Raw genomic sequence first — 16,233 nt, 5'->3', positions numbered from 1 at the left:
AACTTAAGCTGTTCTGAGTCTCCTGAGTGGAAAATCATGACCCTTTCAGTGGAAACTGGCCAAGTTTCACACCCACAACAAAACCCACAGAATTGTCATCCTGCTTTGGGTTTCTCTCTAAATATTTTGGCACAGCTCTTTTTTTCAGCCTCAAGCAGGACAGGGATGTTTTGGCTGTGAACATGCCAGCCAAGTCACATGCTCAGTTTTTGGCCTAGACCCACAGATGGGCAGAGAGCACCAGGAGTTCTCCCATGTCTGCAATGCCAGGCACCACTGAAGCCCTAGCACAGCAGGAAAACAATTCCAGCATTTGTAAAAGGATTAGATGTGAGAGGGAAAGCATCCTCTTTTTGTCAAATCTTAATTTCTTTCATATGTATTTGTGGAACTGAGCCATCTAAAAGCACAGCAGATGTTTTTGATCACATAGAATGCTGGTTGGGAGTCTTGGTATTGTTGAACCTGTTTGCTCTATTTGTAGTTAGGCATTGTTGACAGGCTCTGTGTTCATATGAAAATATTTTGCTATTAGTGACCTCACCTTTTCCATGCAGTGCATAACTAATACAATTTGCCAATTATGCAGAGCCTTTTCTTATTCTTTTAATACAGGCAATTATTGAAAACAGAACTGGGATCCTTCTTTACTGAATATCTACAGGTAGGCATGTGTCTTCTTTAATTTAAATCAGATTTCCTAATATGCTACTAAGCAAAACCATTTCACCCGCTCTAAATGCTGATTTGGAGATCCTTGAAACCATTCAGAGATGTTCACTGACTTCTCTGTGTTGTGTGTTCACTGACTTCTCTGTGTTGTGTTATTTATGGACTAACGAGATTTGAATTTTATATATATGTATATCTAGTTAGATAGTGGAAGCCCAAACCATGGAATGGATTTATGCAGTCCTGTATTGCTGGATGACATTGCTGTCTTTCAGTAGACTTTCAGACATTCTCTTTTAGCTTAAAATTGTAAGTTCTTGAATAAATCAGTTAAGTTCCTTGTAGTATAGTTAATAGGAAAGACATTTAGCAATAAGTACATGCCATCTGTTGAAGCAGTATTTTTCTGCTTCTCTAAGACAGTACATGCTTTGTAGGTAAGCCATTTGAAGTTTGAGAAGCACTTTGTACTGCACAGAATATGTACTGTATCCTGAAATCAGCCGGTGATTATTTTAGTGTTTGACAAGTGTCCCAAGTGATTTAAGCAAGGTGGACACAGGAGGAGTCCTTTGATGAGTGATCATTAAAACAAAAGACCCCCTTCACTGTCAAAAGTTAAGAAAGAACAAAATGTGTAATGTGATGGCTGTAAGGAAGTACAGAATTGAGTAAAGGTAGTCTGTATTTTATTTTACAGAATCAGCTGCTCACAAAAGGCATGGTGATCCTAAGGGACAAGATCCGGTTTTATGAAGGTAACTTGGATTTTGGCATGGCTACCTATATCTGTCGCAGGAGTTTCAGCAAATGCATTTTTCAGCATGCAGCAAAGGCATGCTAAGGCACATGAAAATCAACAAGGTGCTTGCTGACAGTCAGCATGGCTTCACTAAGGGGCAATCCTGCCTGACCAATTTGGTGGCCTTCTATGATGGGGCTACAGAACTGATGGACAGGGCTAGGGCAGTTGATGTCATCTACCTGGACTTGTGCAAAGCGTTCGACACTGTCCCACATGACATCCTTGTCTCTAAATTGGAGAGACATCAATTTGATGGATGGACCACTTGGTGGATAAAGAACTGGCTGGATGGCCGCACACAAATTGCTGTGGTCAGTGGCTGGTTACTGGTCCAGCTGGAGACCAGTAACGAGTGGTGTCCCTCAGGGATTGGTGTTGGGACCGGTCTTGTTTAACATCTTTGTCGCTGACATGGACAGTGGGATTGAGTGCACCCTCAGCAAGTTTGCCGATGACAGCAAGCTGTGTGGTTTGGTTGATACCCTGGAGGGAGGGAATGCCATCCAGAGGGACCTTGACACGCTTGTGAGGTGGGCTGATGCCAACCTCATGAAGTTTAACCATGCCAAGTGCAAGGTCCTACACCTGGGTTGGAGCAATCCCAGGCATAGCTACTGGCTGGGCAGAGAAGAGATTCAGAGCAGCCCTGCAGAGGAGGACTTGGGGGTGCTGGTCGATGAGAAAATGAACATGAGCCGGCAGTGTGCGCTTGCAGCCCAGAAAGCCAACCGTATCCTGGGCTGCATCAAAAGGAGTGTGACCAGCAGGTCATAGGAGGTGATCCTGCCCCTTTGCTCTTGTGAGACCTCACTTGGGGTATTGTGTGCAGTTCTGGTATCCTCAACATGAAAAGGGCATGGAACTGTTGGAACATAGTCCAGAGAAGGGCCACGAGGATGATCAGGGTACTGGAGCACCTTCTGTGTGAAGATAGGCTGAGAAAGTTGGGGCTGCTCAGCCTGGAGAAGAGAAGGCTGCGTGGAGACCTCATAGCAGCCTTCCAGTATCTGAAGGGGGCCTATAGGGATTCTGGGGATGAACTGTTCATTAGGGACTGCAGTGATAGGACAAAGGGTAGTGAGTTAAAACTTAAACATGGAAGTTTAGATTGGCTATAAGGAGGAAATTCTTTCCTGTTAGGGTGGTGAGGCACTGGAATAGGTTGCCCAGGGATGTTGTGAATGCTCCATCCCTGGCAGTGTTCAAGACCAGGTTGGACGAGGCCTTGGGTGATATGGTTCAGTGTGAGGTGTCCCTGCCCATGGCAGGGGGGTTGGAACTTGATGATCTTAAGTCCTTTCCAACCCTAACTGTTCTATGATTGTATGATTCTATTTTGGAGGCAGTGTGATGCATTCAGCTATCTTCCTGGGACTATGGATTAGTTTGTATCATTTTGTTCCTGCAGTTTTTTGTCCTGCCTTGGTGTTCCCATTGATTTTCATCAAAGGAGAGGTGACTGCCTAGAGGAGCAGAAAGAAAGTAAAGGAAAGACTAACTGCAGCATGGACACTTCCTTCTCGTTCGGTTATAGCCTGCTCAATTAAGGAAAAGTAGAAAAATAGACTAAAATTTCTTAATAAACAAAAACTAAGCACTAAGATCCCAGTTATTTGAAGTGCCTGGCTATGTCCAAAATAATGTTGTAGGTTTTTTTAAGAGTTACTCTGGATTCATGTATACCTAATGGAGTCAGACAGGTCAAGGAGCCATTTGTCTGTCTGCACCTTCTTTAAGTGTCACCTTATGGAAGTAAACATCAAGGAGAGGGCTGAAGCACCTCTCTTACGAAGGCAGGCTGAGAGAGTTGGTCTTGTTCAGCCTGAAAAAGAGAAGGCTTCCGAGAGACCTTATAACAATATAAGGTCTTCCAGTACCTAAAGGGGGCCTACAAGAAATCTGAGAGGGACTTTTTACAAGGACATGTAGGGATAGGACAAGGCGGAATGGCTTTAAACTGGCAGAGGGGAGATTTAGATTAGATACTAGGAAAAAATTCTTTACTGTGAGGGTGGTGAGGCACTGTCACAGGTTGCCCAGAGAAACTGTGGCTGCCCCATTCCTGGAAGCATCTAAGGCCAGGCTGGATGGGGCTTTGAGCAACCTGGCCTAGTCAAAGTTGTCCCTGCCATGGCAGGGGAATTGGAACTGGATGATCTTGAAAGTCCCTTCCAAACAAAACCATTCTGTGATAACCTCCACCCGAAGTGTCATTTTACAATCACCCTCATTTCATGTCTTATGCTATTGTGTGGCATTTAGATGTGCTCTTAAATATGCTGTTTTGTCCTAGATGTGGGCATACAAGTTGCACCAAGGGGGGTTTAGATTGGATATTAGGAAAAATTTCTTCACCAGAAAGGTTGTCAAGCCATGGAACAAGCTGCCTAGGGAAGTGGTTGAATCACCATCCCTGGAGGTATGTAAAAGATGTGTAGATGTGGCGCTTAGGGACCTGGTTTAATGGTGGACTTGACGGTGCTGGATTAGCGATTGGACTCATTGATCTTAAAGGTCTTTTCCACGCTAAATGATTTTTTGATTCTATACAACATCAAAGGATGAAATGGTTTTGGCATATCTTGAAGAATTATTGCTATGTAAACAGCCTGAATATCTTTGGGGAGTCTTGAGGCGATTTTAAAGAAGTGCATCTTTTCCAAAGCTGCAGTCATAATACCACTTAGTCTAAATATGCTGTTTAAGCAGTATATTTATCCTAGAGACAACTATTTCCATTAGTTTCAGCTATCTATAAATTCTAGATGTGACCTTTCATCACTGACAGTACAGTTGGTCAGATTAAGATGGTGCTATGGGACACAGCTTTTCTGATGAGAAGACAGTAGCCCTAAACTGCAAAAAGACAACAAGTTTCACATTAAAAGAATACCCCCAAAGAGTACGCACTCTTTAGCTGAATACAGAATTCTTCCATTATATAAAATACCAGCTTGCAGAGCATAAGGGGAGCTATAAGGATGTCAAGGCCTTCATAGCTGCTCTGTATAAATCACAAAGGAAGCTGCGTTTAAAGTATCAAATCAGCAAATTAAATGGGGAGACCTACCAAAATCCAACCCATTTTTCTTTTGGTTTTGCTAGTTTGAAAATCAAAAATATACTATCTCTAAAGTTTGAGATCAAAGCTGAGATGAAAAACTGAAATATGAGACCACTAAATAGTTTTCAAATGTAGGAGCATGTTTAGCAAATAAAAAAAAATCATCAAGCTGTTATGTTTATTTTGGGTTTAATTTAATATATCATTTTGTGGTTGCCCCTTAAAATATGGTCAGAAATCCTGGTAAGGTGACGATGTTTTTTCCATGTCCACCCTCAGAAATGTGAGCTCACTAAAACTGGCAAGAGGCAGAGGTCTTTCTGACAGACAGCTGTTTGGTAACTTGCCTGGGGAGCTGTAGATGGATGTGAGTTTCCAGGGCTGAATTTGGGGTTCTTTGCAGCAGAGGCAGCAGCACTGCAGAGTCCATCCTGTAGTCAGTGATGGCTCCAAAAACACCCAAGACAAAGTTGGGAGCACAGAAATTTTGGGAGCTTCCATCCTGAGCAGGGCTCCCTTCCTGGGGCAGCAGCAGCAGTCCTGCCCTCAAATCTCAGGTTGTCCCACATCCCAGGGTTTGAGTTTCCCTATCCGGTTGGTGTTGAAGTTTTCAAAAGTGAAAAATGATCACTTCAGAGCACACTTTAGAGGGTTTTTGTCCTGCAGTGGGTTTTTTTTATTCTTGTATTTCTTACAGGAGTCTCAGCTTTTAGAAGCACTGTGAAAAGTACTGCATGTATTTTTATGTCATACAAAATTGACTATATCGTGCATCACTGAAATGAGCATTTAGAGTAACTCAGGTTCCTAAAATCTGGCAAATGCTTCTGGTAAATGTAGGGATCTTTGCCTGATGGCAAAACAAACATATCCTTGAGTGGAAGTGAAAGTCACATTCCTCCATGTGAAAGATGTTCATCAACAAACCACAGGAATTCTTCCAGAGCCCCCTGTAAAAGGCCTGCCTGGCAAAGGCACTTCACCCTGCAGCCTTTCTGAGCCATTGTACAGAAATCCGTCAGTTCACAAAGTAAGCTGGCCACAAGATGAAAGGAATGTACGATAGTAAATGCATGTTTATCTCAACAGGGTAATTTGATTTCATGCAATTCTAGCAGCGAGATTTGAAAATGACTGATGTTCAACACCCACATCTACAGCCAGATTTGTAAGGGCTTAGTTTCCACTTAACCTTAGCTTATGGGTAACTAGCATATTTAACTCTTTTTAAAACTGCCCTCAAGGCATACAGGGATTTGGCTTCTCCTTCATGATCAGATTTATCTTTTTGGAACACCTTCATATTTCAGACACTAGTATGGAGGTTATAATGCAACAGCATTGTCGTGGTTTAACCCCAGCTGGCAACTAAGCACACCACAGCCACTCAATCACTCTCCCCTGGTGGTCTGGGGGAGAGACTTGGAAAGGTAAAAGTGAGAAAAGACAGTTTATTAGGTAAAGGAAAAGCTGTGCACACAAGCAAAGCAAAACAAGGAATTCATTCATCACTTCCTGTCACAGGCAGGTGTTCAGCCATCCCCAGGACAACAAGGCTCCATCATGTGTAACAGTTACTTGGGAAGGCAAATGCCATCAGTCCGAATGTCCCCCCCCTTTCTCTCTCTTTCCCCGGGTTTGTATACTGAGCATAATGTGATATGGTCTGGGATATCCCTTGGGTCAGTGGGGGTCAGCTGTCCTGGCTGTGTCCCCTCCCAGCTTCTTGTGCACCCCCAGCCTCCTTGCTGGTGGGGTAAGAAGCAGAAAAAAAAGCTTTGGCTCTGTGCAAGCACTGCTGGGCTATAACTAAAACATCCCTGTGTTATCAACACTATTTCCAGCACAAACCCAAAACACAGCCCCATACAAGCAACTACGAAGAAAATTAACTCTATCCCAGCCAAAACTAGCACAGGTACTTATTATTATTATTATTATTATTATTAATTATTATTATTACTGCTACAGTTGCTAGGCAGTTTTGGACCAGATTCCCTGCTGTGTTTCACTGGAATTAATGCAAGGCAAATTTAGGAAAGAATTGAAACCAAGAACACCCTTTTCAGTCTTGTGCGCAAGTGTGTAGGACAGAGAGAGCTCCTGCCTGGTGGTACAGAAACAAAGACCTTGGCGTGGTTCACACGCCTGCAGCTGCAGTATAGCATGGTGATCCACATTTGTCACTGAAAGCACTTAAAGTCATTAACCCAGGAATAATTCAGGAGTTGCAGATGGGCCAGAGCTGGTGCTATTTGTCATGTACTTAAAAATGCAGGGAGATCAAGTATCCCATAATAAAGATTGGCACTTGGCTAACTTTGAGTAGGAGATGCTTTCATGCATAGTTTCTTTGTGATATGTGTGTAATTCTGGGCAAAATGTTCCTTGGCTGAGTCCCTAAGTAATGCTGTAATACAGAAATTAAGAATAGTATCTGATTCTGACACCAATAGTAATATTGATTGGTTGCTATTGAATTTGCTTCCTGATAAGCCATATTGTCTCCTATGAATGCCTCATAATCATTGATGCATATATCTCCATAATACTTGCTGGTGGAGGTGCAGTGGCATTGCTCTCCATTCACAGTTGGATTAGGGACACAGTGATGCTAAAGAGCTTGCCCAAGGTCCCACAGGCTATTCTGGGGAACAGAGATTTGAAGCCAGAATCCAGATTTTGTCTGCATCCTTTGAAAGTTACAGTAAAAACTAGAGCCTCAACACACCGTCTTTTTCCATAGATCTTGGGTGAGACTTTCTGTGTAGCCAGAGATACAGGGAACTTAAGGGGTTGATTTAAGAGGTTGCTTTGTAGAGCATCTCCACAAAGAGTGGTTTGCTCTGCTGCCTTGCTGCTTGGAGGACGGAGGGGAGAGTGGTGGGGGAGGGATTTCTCTGCAGGAATGCTTCCATGTTTAACATGCTGTGTCCTCCTCCTACTGCTCTCCTTGTTCACAAGGTATTAACTGCAAGAAGAGGAGGAGGAGGCAACCTGGGCTATTACTGTTTGTTCTTCATACTCAGAAAATTTGAGTAAGCTCTAACCTGAAAGTCTTTGAGTTTACTAAGAACATCAGATGTGTCACCTGAAAAGACACAAATACTGAATGATCTGATACACAAAAGGAATACTATTTCCATACTGCTAGTAGGAGCTGTTACATGATTCATCTTTGTGTATAGTAGCATACTCAGGTTGTTTCCTACATGTCTTAGTTGTCACAGTTACTTATTGCAACATAAATAGTTCACTGTTTTGTTTTGTTTTTTTGCAGGGCAGAAACTACTGGATACCTTAGCTGAAACCTGGGACTTTTTTTTCAGTGATGTCCTGCCCATGCTTCAGGCTATTTTCTATCCTGTGCAGGTGAAAACTCACTCTGTCACTATAGAATCTTGAAAAACTGGAAAAAGCAGCCTTACTGGTTCATCAACAGATTGATGCAATCCTTAAGTCTCTCTCCTTGGGCCAACCTCCCAGTGCAGCTGTTCTGTATAGCCATGTCATGCAAATAAGTTATTTATGCAAACAGGTTTGAAGTGCTTGTGTGAAAAAGATGAAGGGGAACTTTGAAAACCAAAGTGGACTGCAGAGAGGATGGTGATTCCTTCTGCCAACTGACACTAAAAGTCAAAAAAGGTTATGAATGATAAGGTCTACTATGCACACTGTGAAGTAAGTGGAGCTGTGTTGACTTAAATATCTGCATATGAATTTGTACTGGAAGAATCTCCATTTTTGAAAAGGAATTGTATTTCCAAGATTGAACTCTATGCTATTGCAAGTGCACAGCAATAGTCAGTGGAGTAAGACCAATTTACATGAGCACAGAATTTGACCCTGGTAATTTTAGATGCACAATAGGTACTTGATCTGATTCAGATGAAGGATCAATCTTCTAATTTAGTGATGGCCATAGAGTGTTGTTTGTCACTTAAATCCCAAGGAAATCCTTGTACCAGATAGGTACAAGTGACCTTCTGGAGTTGCTCCTATATGCCTAAGGATTTTAGTAGGAGATTGGTGCCTAAACATATTTGAGGAAACTTCAGAAACCTTCTCCCATTTTTCCAGGTGGACTTTATGCCTAAAACAATTGTGCCAATGTTAATGGTATTACTATTTGCAGATCATACAGGCATGAATTCAGTGGAAAATCTTCAGCTTTACACAGAATTTGATTCTGAAGGGGAAGACCTCTAAAAACAGGCAGGGCTACTTCACCCATTCACTTGTGTCTCACTAACAGAAGCTTCAAAAATGATAGAAATAAGATGGTATTAGAACACAATGGGAGTTTTTGTGTTCCGCATAATTCAAATATAAGGCATTTGAACACCTAGAGATATGGGTAGGCTCTCAACCTGGTTTTCCAAAGCACTTGACTAAATTAGAAGTCAGATGTTTCTGAAAAATGCATCAAATACTCCTTTTCACTGTTGTGTTCCTGAAGCCTTTGAAAATAATTTAGCAACAGAAGTCTCCTCACCATTGAGATGGAAATAATTGCTAGAATTTTCAAAGGAGCCTAGAGGGGGTAAGAACCTTAAATCCCATGCAATTTCAAATAGATCTGGGTACCTGATGCTCTGAGGTTACTTCCAGGAGCCCAGCTGGTGCTCTTGTGAATTCAATTCATTAGAAATTGTAGCAAATTTGCGGCCTTCAGTATAAATTGCTAACAAAGTGAAAAGGAATGGGTGAGGTGGAGTGGAATTGGGTCAGGCTTCTTTATTCCAAACTAAGATAAGTCAGTACTAGCTGTGTACCAGACTTTCCGGAAGTGCTAATATTTGGCTGGCAGCACTCATAACTGCAGGCAAGAGTATGTATGTACAGCCATATACACCCAAGTAAAAACCTTGATGCGAGACACAGGAACAGTTTTACAGCCCTTCATAAGGCATGCAGTGTTAATCTCTGCAGGCAGACCTAGCATTGTATTCTTCAGGTGAGATTTTCTTCAATGAGAATGTATTCTTGACCTGCAAAAAGATGTCTTTGAAAATGCATTATGAAACTTTAGCTCTGCTCATGCCTTATAGTGAAGTCTTCCAGACTGTAGAGAAAAGGGGGATCCATAGGTGGGCTGAGTTGGGATTCCCATTGTAATTTGAAGACAGTAACCAGACAGTACTAAAAATCTTTAGAAGCAATAGAAATTCTCTTTTTCAACCCTGCTTTAAAAAAAAAACAACCAACCCAAAAAAAAACAACCCCCAAACCAAACATATATGATACTTTTCATTAAAGTACAAAATATTCATATATATCCTGTGCTCAGATATAATCCCCAACACTGCACCCTGCCATTTTCGCACACAGTCAGGCTCAGTCATTGTGTGCAACATTCATTACTGCCAAATCAAATTCACTGTTCAGACTTGTGGGCTGCTCTGTGTCCTTTGTATGTTTCCTTTGCTTTTCATTTAGGTTTACCATTCTTGTAATCCCTCAGAAGTGGAGGAAGGAATTTTGACAGTGGATATTGAAACTCATTTTCACGCTGCTCATAATCTGTCTTGCTTTGTTTCTGTTTCTAAGGGGAAGGAGCCCTCAGTTCGGCAGCTGGCTCTTCTGCACTTTAGGAATATAATTACCCTCAATATTAAGTTGGAAGATGCATTATCACGTTCTCGGGCCAGAGTTCCACCTTCTATTATTCAGATGCTGTTAATACTCCAGGTAAATTGGCTACTTTTCTCAGTCTGTTTTCTTTATCTTTTTGTACTGTATTGCTGAAGCCTTCTTAAGCAGTCTCTGATTTTGCGCATTCATTGAACACTTCTTACGCAGAATTACAGAGCTTCTGTGCAATTAACTGTGGTCCTGATACCTAAAAGTAGAGACTGCAGAGGTTCAGATCTCACGCCTAAAGATCCAGAGAGCCTGGGAGTAAAGACTTGTTTTGAAACTTGGGCCTTGAAATACAAAATTTTGCAAGCAGATCAGTGTATGTGGTAATAACGTGACTTACATTAAATGTGTGTTATTGCATTAGCAGTTCTGGATATGAACCTTCACATCTGGAGTAGGCAGTTTATGTTTGAATCATGGTCATATTTGGTCACTAGAACCAAATTCTGTCAAAGCTGTTGATATAAAACCATTAAGACCAGATACAGTTATTTGTCTTAAGTGTTAGAGTTTTTTTTTTCAGTAGTAGTATTGAGGAGAAACAAAATGGGGAATTCCAGGCAAAAAGCAAGTTTAAGATTTTTTTGCTTAATTAAAGAAAACATGAGTTTGTGTTGAGGAGAAGAAAGGTTGAGGCAGAATGAAGGGAGAAAGGCAGAATGAAGGGAGAAAGTCAGAAGCAGATTCTTCGGAAGTGAGGAAGTTGAGATTTTCTTGGCTGGTGATTTTTTTAATAAACAATTTGATTTACAGCAAATGAAAGGATATAGTTTCTCACATTTAAAATGTTTCTTTGCTCTACATTTCCATATGAATTAGTTCTGTGTTTGAAATTGTTTTAAATAACAGGATAATCTAAAGTTCAGTGATGAAAATAGAGCAAGGAGTAAGATTCTCTTTGCTGCGTGAAGAAACGGTATTTCACCCCTGCTATCACAGTATACTTGTTGGAGTGTGTATAATGGTGCGTTGAACCTAGTTTTCTCAGAAAAAGATACTTATATGATAGGACTGCCATCTTGCCTCATGTCTCACTTCTCCCTACCCTCCATCTTGCCAAATGCTTCTTGAAACTGCTGGCTGACTGTGGCACAATGACAGTAGTATCAGAGATATTAAGATTCCTAGGAGCTTCATGGAAATTAGTATCTGGAGAGAGGAGAGGAGCCTCAGGGTAAAACTGGAGTATGGTTTTAACTGCATAATGAATCATCAAAGAATTCACATAATTGAACTGTGAACCCAGCTGTGTTAATAGACACCAGAGACACCACATGAGAGAGAGCACCATCGCAAAAAACTTAATCCCAGGAGGGTTGTCTATCAGGCCTCATCCCTTCTTAGATGCATTCTAAACCAGGCTTCAGCAGTGTCATTACTAACAGATCTACAGGCTTTTTTTGTGGTTTCTTTATTGGAGAGTCTGTTGGCTATGGGCAGGATCCGGCTTCGAATGAATTCAGTGGTGAGCTGGGAACTGAATAACATCCTGATTTAGAAAGTTCATAAGAGGTGATATGGAGTCATTTGGCAGGATCAGTGCTACAAGAAACTGTTGCTTTGCACATCTGCTTTCTTCAACAACCAGAAGTGTTAACAAGATGGATGCCTGCTTAGGGTAAAAGACCAAATCCATTCTCATTGCAGATATACTGATGGAAATCAATAATGAAGTGAAAGGGAGTTTGCCCCGGGCGTTTATTTCTGCATACGTTACCTACATGTGGTGGGGATGGTGAAAGCCCTTTCTTGGCAATAGCTCTGCCAAACTTGTGGTTTAAAATCTAATGGAAATTACAGGAAAAGGTCAAAAGAAGATCTGAGAATTAGCTGTTTACATGCTTAGCAGTGTTAGTCAATAATTGGATTTCAGAGCAAAGGCTTTTTCCCAGGCTCAAATGTCACATTAAACAAAAACAGGTTTTATACATTTATGGCATAATAATGGAATTTTCTTGTCTTAGTTTAACTGAACATGTGAGTAGTGCTGGAAAAGAGATGACAATTCAGCTGTCAAAAGAGCATATGGTGGAATTATGTGTGGGGACTTTCCAGACTGGGAGATGGTGTCTCAGTGTGGGCATTGTCTAATCCCTGTTTCTATCTACCTTGTGTATCTCTTCCATTAGAATCTCAGTGACACTGGATTGGACTCCTATGGCTGGAAAATGAGTCTAGTGATGCTGACCCTGGACCAAGTATTGAACTTAGTGCTAAGTTGAACTATTTTTGTTCTGGAGAGCCTCGTGCAGCTGTATTACCTAATTAAGGAGTAGGCCATGTTCTTCAAGACAGCAGTTGTAATGTCAGCTGAAGGTCACAGGTTGACAAAGGCCCGTGCTGACAATCACCAGTCTGTCCTGTTAGACTGGATTAAAGTGGCAGAGATTTGGCAACTAATGCAGGGTGCATCTGGTATTGCTCATGTTTTAGTTTCTTGTAGTGTACAGGAAAAGATCTGTCAGTTTGTCAGGTAAAGACAATTTCGTTATGGAGTGGAAAGGAAGCTTTTTTAAAGAGGAAATGGAAGCTGCAGCAATCCTTGGACTTTGAATTCAGGAGGTAGTTGCTGATTTGGCAAAACTCAGTAAGCACACATTTTACCTGAGCTTGTGTTAGCTTTACTGGTTTCAGCATGTGAGTAATTTCATTGACTCCTGTGAAGTTACTGACCTATTGCAAGTTGCACACGTTCCTTGCTTGCTCAGCGGGCTGCACTCTGCCGAAGACCTCCTGAATAGAAGGGCCTGAACTTCATTGTTTGGGTGACTTATTTTTTTTTTCCTTCTTTGTATCCTTTTTTGTTGTCCACTGTAAATGGGCCAGCATAGCCTGACCCAATTACAATGCACAAACTGAAATGTTAATCCTTTGTGGCAGCTTTACAGGCAACATAAGATGAAGTGCCTTCAGGATATTCCTGTTTTAAGTTGCAGGGTCTTCAAGAGCAGAGTCATGGCTGAGTAAAGAATTATAGAATCATAGAATGGTTTCATTTGGAAAGTACCTTAAGATCATCTAGTTCCAACTCCCCTGCCATGGGCAGGGTTGCCTCACCCTATACCACGTTGCCCAAGGCTCTAGGTAGAGCTCACATGACTATGCCAAGTAGTTGGTCTTGCCTTGATGACCTTTCTCTTTGGGTGAAATTAAGAAGCTGGAGGGAGAAGGATAAACAGAAGTAGAGATTGGAAAAGAATTTTCTCCTTTGTGCTTTTGCGAACCAAAGAGTGCAAAACTACCACTAGAGGGTAAAAAATCTGACTTACTTCCCAAAGGATGTTGTCAAAGACGACATTTGCCACTGAAATCGGAACATCTTTTCTCCAGGTATCTCTCCTGAGGTCTGAGAATATTGGAGGAGAAGCATTTAAGAGTGTTTATCTGTGTCTTTCAGTTACCATCAGGTTTATTTGCATTCACAGAATCTCTCTGGGTAACCCATGGTATTTAAAAACCCTAGAAGAGCACAGCATAGTATCTTTCGTGCTGAGGGATGAGGCCTCACTAAACATAAGCTCTGAAGAGAAAAATAAAACCTGTGGTTTCCTTTTTGGCTTCTCTGAGCTTTGTTTGAACTCCCTTGTCTGTTGTCTTTCTCTGTAAAAGAAGACAAAATAAATACATAAAACTGCACAGTGGGACCAATTTGTTATCTCTGAAAAAATTCCTAAATATAAGTTCAGTTACTTGTACTTTAAAGGGGTGGAAAAACCCATTGAAAGAGCTGAAAGCAAAATCTAGACTTCTAGTTTTCCATCACAGCAGCCACATAGCAAACTGAAGGCAGGGTAGTGGTTAAAAACAAAACACCCTTTGCTATGAGAAAACTACAGGGTCCCGCCTGTGGAAAACAGATTTGCTGTAACACTACAATATGTGTCAGCTGGGGTCAAATTTTTATAGCCATAGGCTTTCGAATTTGGTGGTTGCTTTTGAGAGGTTGTCTTACTAAGTCTCTTAGACCTGAAGCACAGGTTGAACAAAGCAGTGCAGGCCTGATGTTTTAACATGCTTTTAATTTCTCTTTACCTTTTTCTGAATTCCTGGTTTATAAGACAAAGTAGAAACCAATAAATGTATTTTAAAATACATTTAAAAAAAAAAAATTACAATAAATCACCATAAACCACATGCACTTCCTTTGGGTTGTGCATGAATGCGTTTTCTTCCTTCTGGTGAGAGGGTGGCTTGTTTGTGTCATTTGCATCAGCCCCATAAGCACATAAGGAGTCAGGTAGGAAATCTTAAAGCTGGGACACTGGCTGACGCAAAAGGAAGAGTCTTTCATTGCTTTGTGTTGACATACGTAAAACTGAGAACCTGGTCCTCAAGATTTGCACCTTAAGAGTATTTTGTAGAAAAAGCACTCACTTCTAAGCAATATCCTCTCTCTTCGTCTGCCTTAGTACCAGCAAGTATCTGTCTCTACCAGCAAGTGGAGTTTGCAATAATTAAATTGACACAGGTTTGTTATCCTGGAATGAATTTGTATTGCCACCATTTTTAACAAGGCATAACATTCATTTGTTGTAAGAAAAAGATTTTTGAAGGACAGTCTTGACCTTTTTGCTATTGAGTACTCATATTTGATTTTTAATTTCTTCATGTGGTTTTCATTGTTGTGCTAGTTTTCTGGTGCTGCGAATCATTTGTACATGGAGGCAGCAAAAATGCTAGAACTATTTCATGTACATTGTGGGGTATTGCCTCGAGCAGGTTAGGATGTGCTGTGTTAATGAGTATGAGACAAGAAGCTGAGAACTGACCAGGAAGTTCAGAACAGTGACAGCAGCACTAGCCAGAATGCAGTGAAGGGGAGCAAGTACCAACCATTGGCTGGCACTTTGGTTGGCCAATGGTGCCAGGCAGGAGCACTAAATGCACTGTTTGTACTCACCAAAGTAGTAACTGACTTGCTTCATTGTCAATCAAGAATAATTCCCCTGCCATAGCTGGGGACCTTGGTGTAAGTGGTAAGAACATGAGTCAGTGACAGTCAGTGGCTATCTGTTTTCCATTCACAAGCTGTAGGCTTATAGTTGAGGAAGGAAACCACATCAGAGGTTTTTTCCCTCTGTAATGCTTTTAGCTTTGCTTCCACTTGGCACTTATTTCATGGCTCACCACAAGAGTGTTTTCTCTAGGGGCAGTGTTGGGGGGGTGAGTGTGGTTGCTCTTAACCATTTTGTAAGCCTGACTGACAGGGGCTTTATCAGTATTAGTTCCAACATAGACTCCATTTCTGCACCACAGAGGTTGAAATATCTCCACTCATGTGGATCCTTTTTGTAACTAAGGCCAATGGAAGTGCATTGCCATGTGAAAAGAACAGATTTCATTTTGAAATCAGGTGCTCTCCAAAACTAGCTCTCATCATATTTGCCAATGCTATGTGTTGCCACTTCTCTAATCTTAAGCAGTGGGAAAGCAGGAAAGCAAAATAAAAATACTGTAGTTGTTTTGCTTTGTTACATATGAACCAGTCTCATGAACACTGTGGTGTAGTAATTCAAATGTGTGCCTTGTCCCTCCTCTTTAACAGAAAGACGGTGTTCAGTGGAACATGACCATAACTTTGTCCATGTCAATTAAACACAATAATTTTAGGAGGCAGTTTGCATTGTGCAAACTCCATTTGGGTGTACATTAACACTGCATTTTAAGAGTACCTCACTTTAAGTATGAAGGTTACCAAAGGTATGGCTTCAGATGGAGTTGATCAAACACTGCAGCAGTTGTTTAGAGTGCCCTGACATGATCCATCAGGTTCCCCGCAGTTACTGCCAGTTTGCTGTCTTGCACTTTGGTCTTGTCCTCCTTCAAATTACTCAACACTTGCCTTGGGGCTAGAGTGGGTGTGCATAGGGTTCTGGTGTAGCTGCTGCCTGTGGCACCTGAGACTGCCTTAGCCCATAATAATTTACTTGTGCAACCTAAGTGTAAGTTGTTTCAGCTCAAGTCAGTTAGATGCATGTTGAACCTCAGCTCAACCAGGTTATCTATACTAAAATACATGTCTGTCTCCTGGAATTTGCCTCCATTAATG

At 41.4% G+C, this 16,233-nt stretch overlaps 1 protein-coding gene across 8 annotated transcripts in view; it reads left to right on the top strand.

The window, feature by feature from the left end:
• Positions 1 to 16,233, top strand: part of PRR5 (proline rich 5) — a 93,416-nt gene that overhangs the window by 54,645 nt on the left and 22,538 nt on the right. For all 8 annotated transcript variants that reach the window (XM_057427050.1, XM_057427011.1, XM_057427065.1 and 5 more), the window contains 4 exons: positions 616 to 664; positions 1,373 to 1,430; positions 7,822 to 7,913; positions 10,092 to 10,232. In XM_057427050.1, the coding sequence (XP_057283033.1) occupies positions 616 to 664; positions 1,373 to 1,430; positions 7,822 to 7,913; positions 10,092 to 10,232 (340 nt within the window). The remainder of the gene's footprint in view (positions 1 to 615; positions 665 to 1,372; positions 1,431 to 7,821; positions 7,914 to 10,091; positions 10,233 to 16,233) is intronic.

Source organism: Pezoporus wallicus, unplaced genomic scaffold (genome assembly GCF_028554395.1).
Source record: "Pezoporus wallicus isolate ANWC-B61680 ecotype Strahan unplaced genomic scaffold, APGP_CSIRO_Pwel_v1 scaffold_3294, whole genome shotgun sequence".
NCBI lineage: Eukaryota > Metazoa > Chordata > Aves > Psittaciformes > Psittacidae > Pezoporus > Pezoporus wallicus.
Note: the sequence above shows the minus strand (reverse complement) of the source record. Positions and strands in the feature narration are given on the sequence as shown.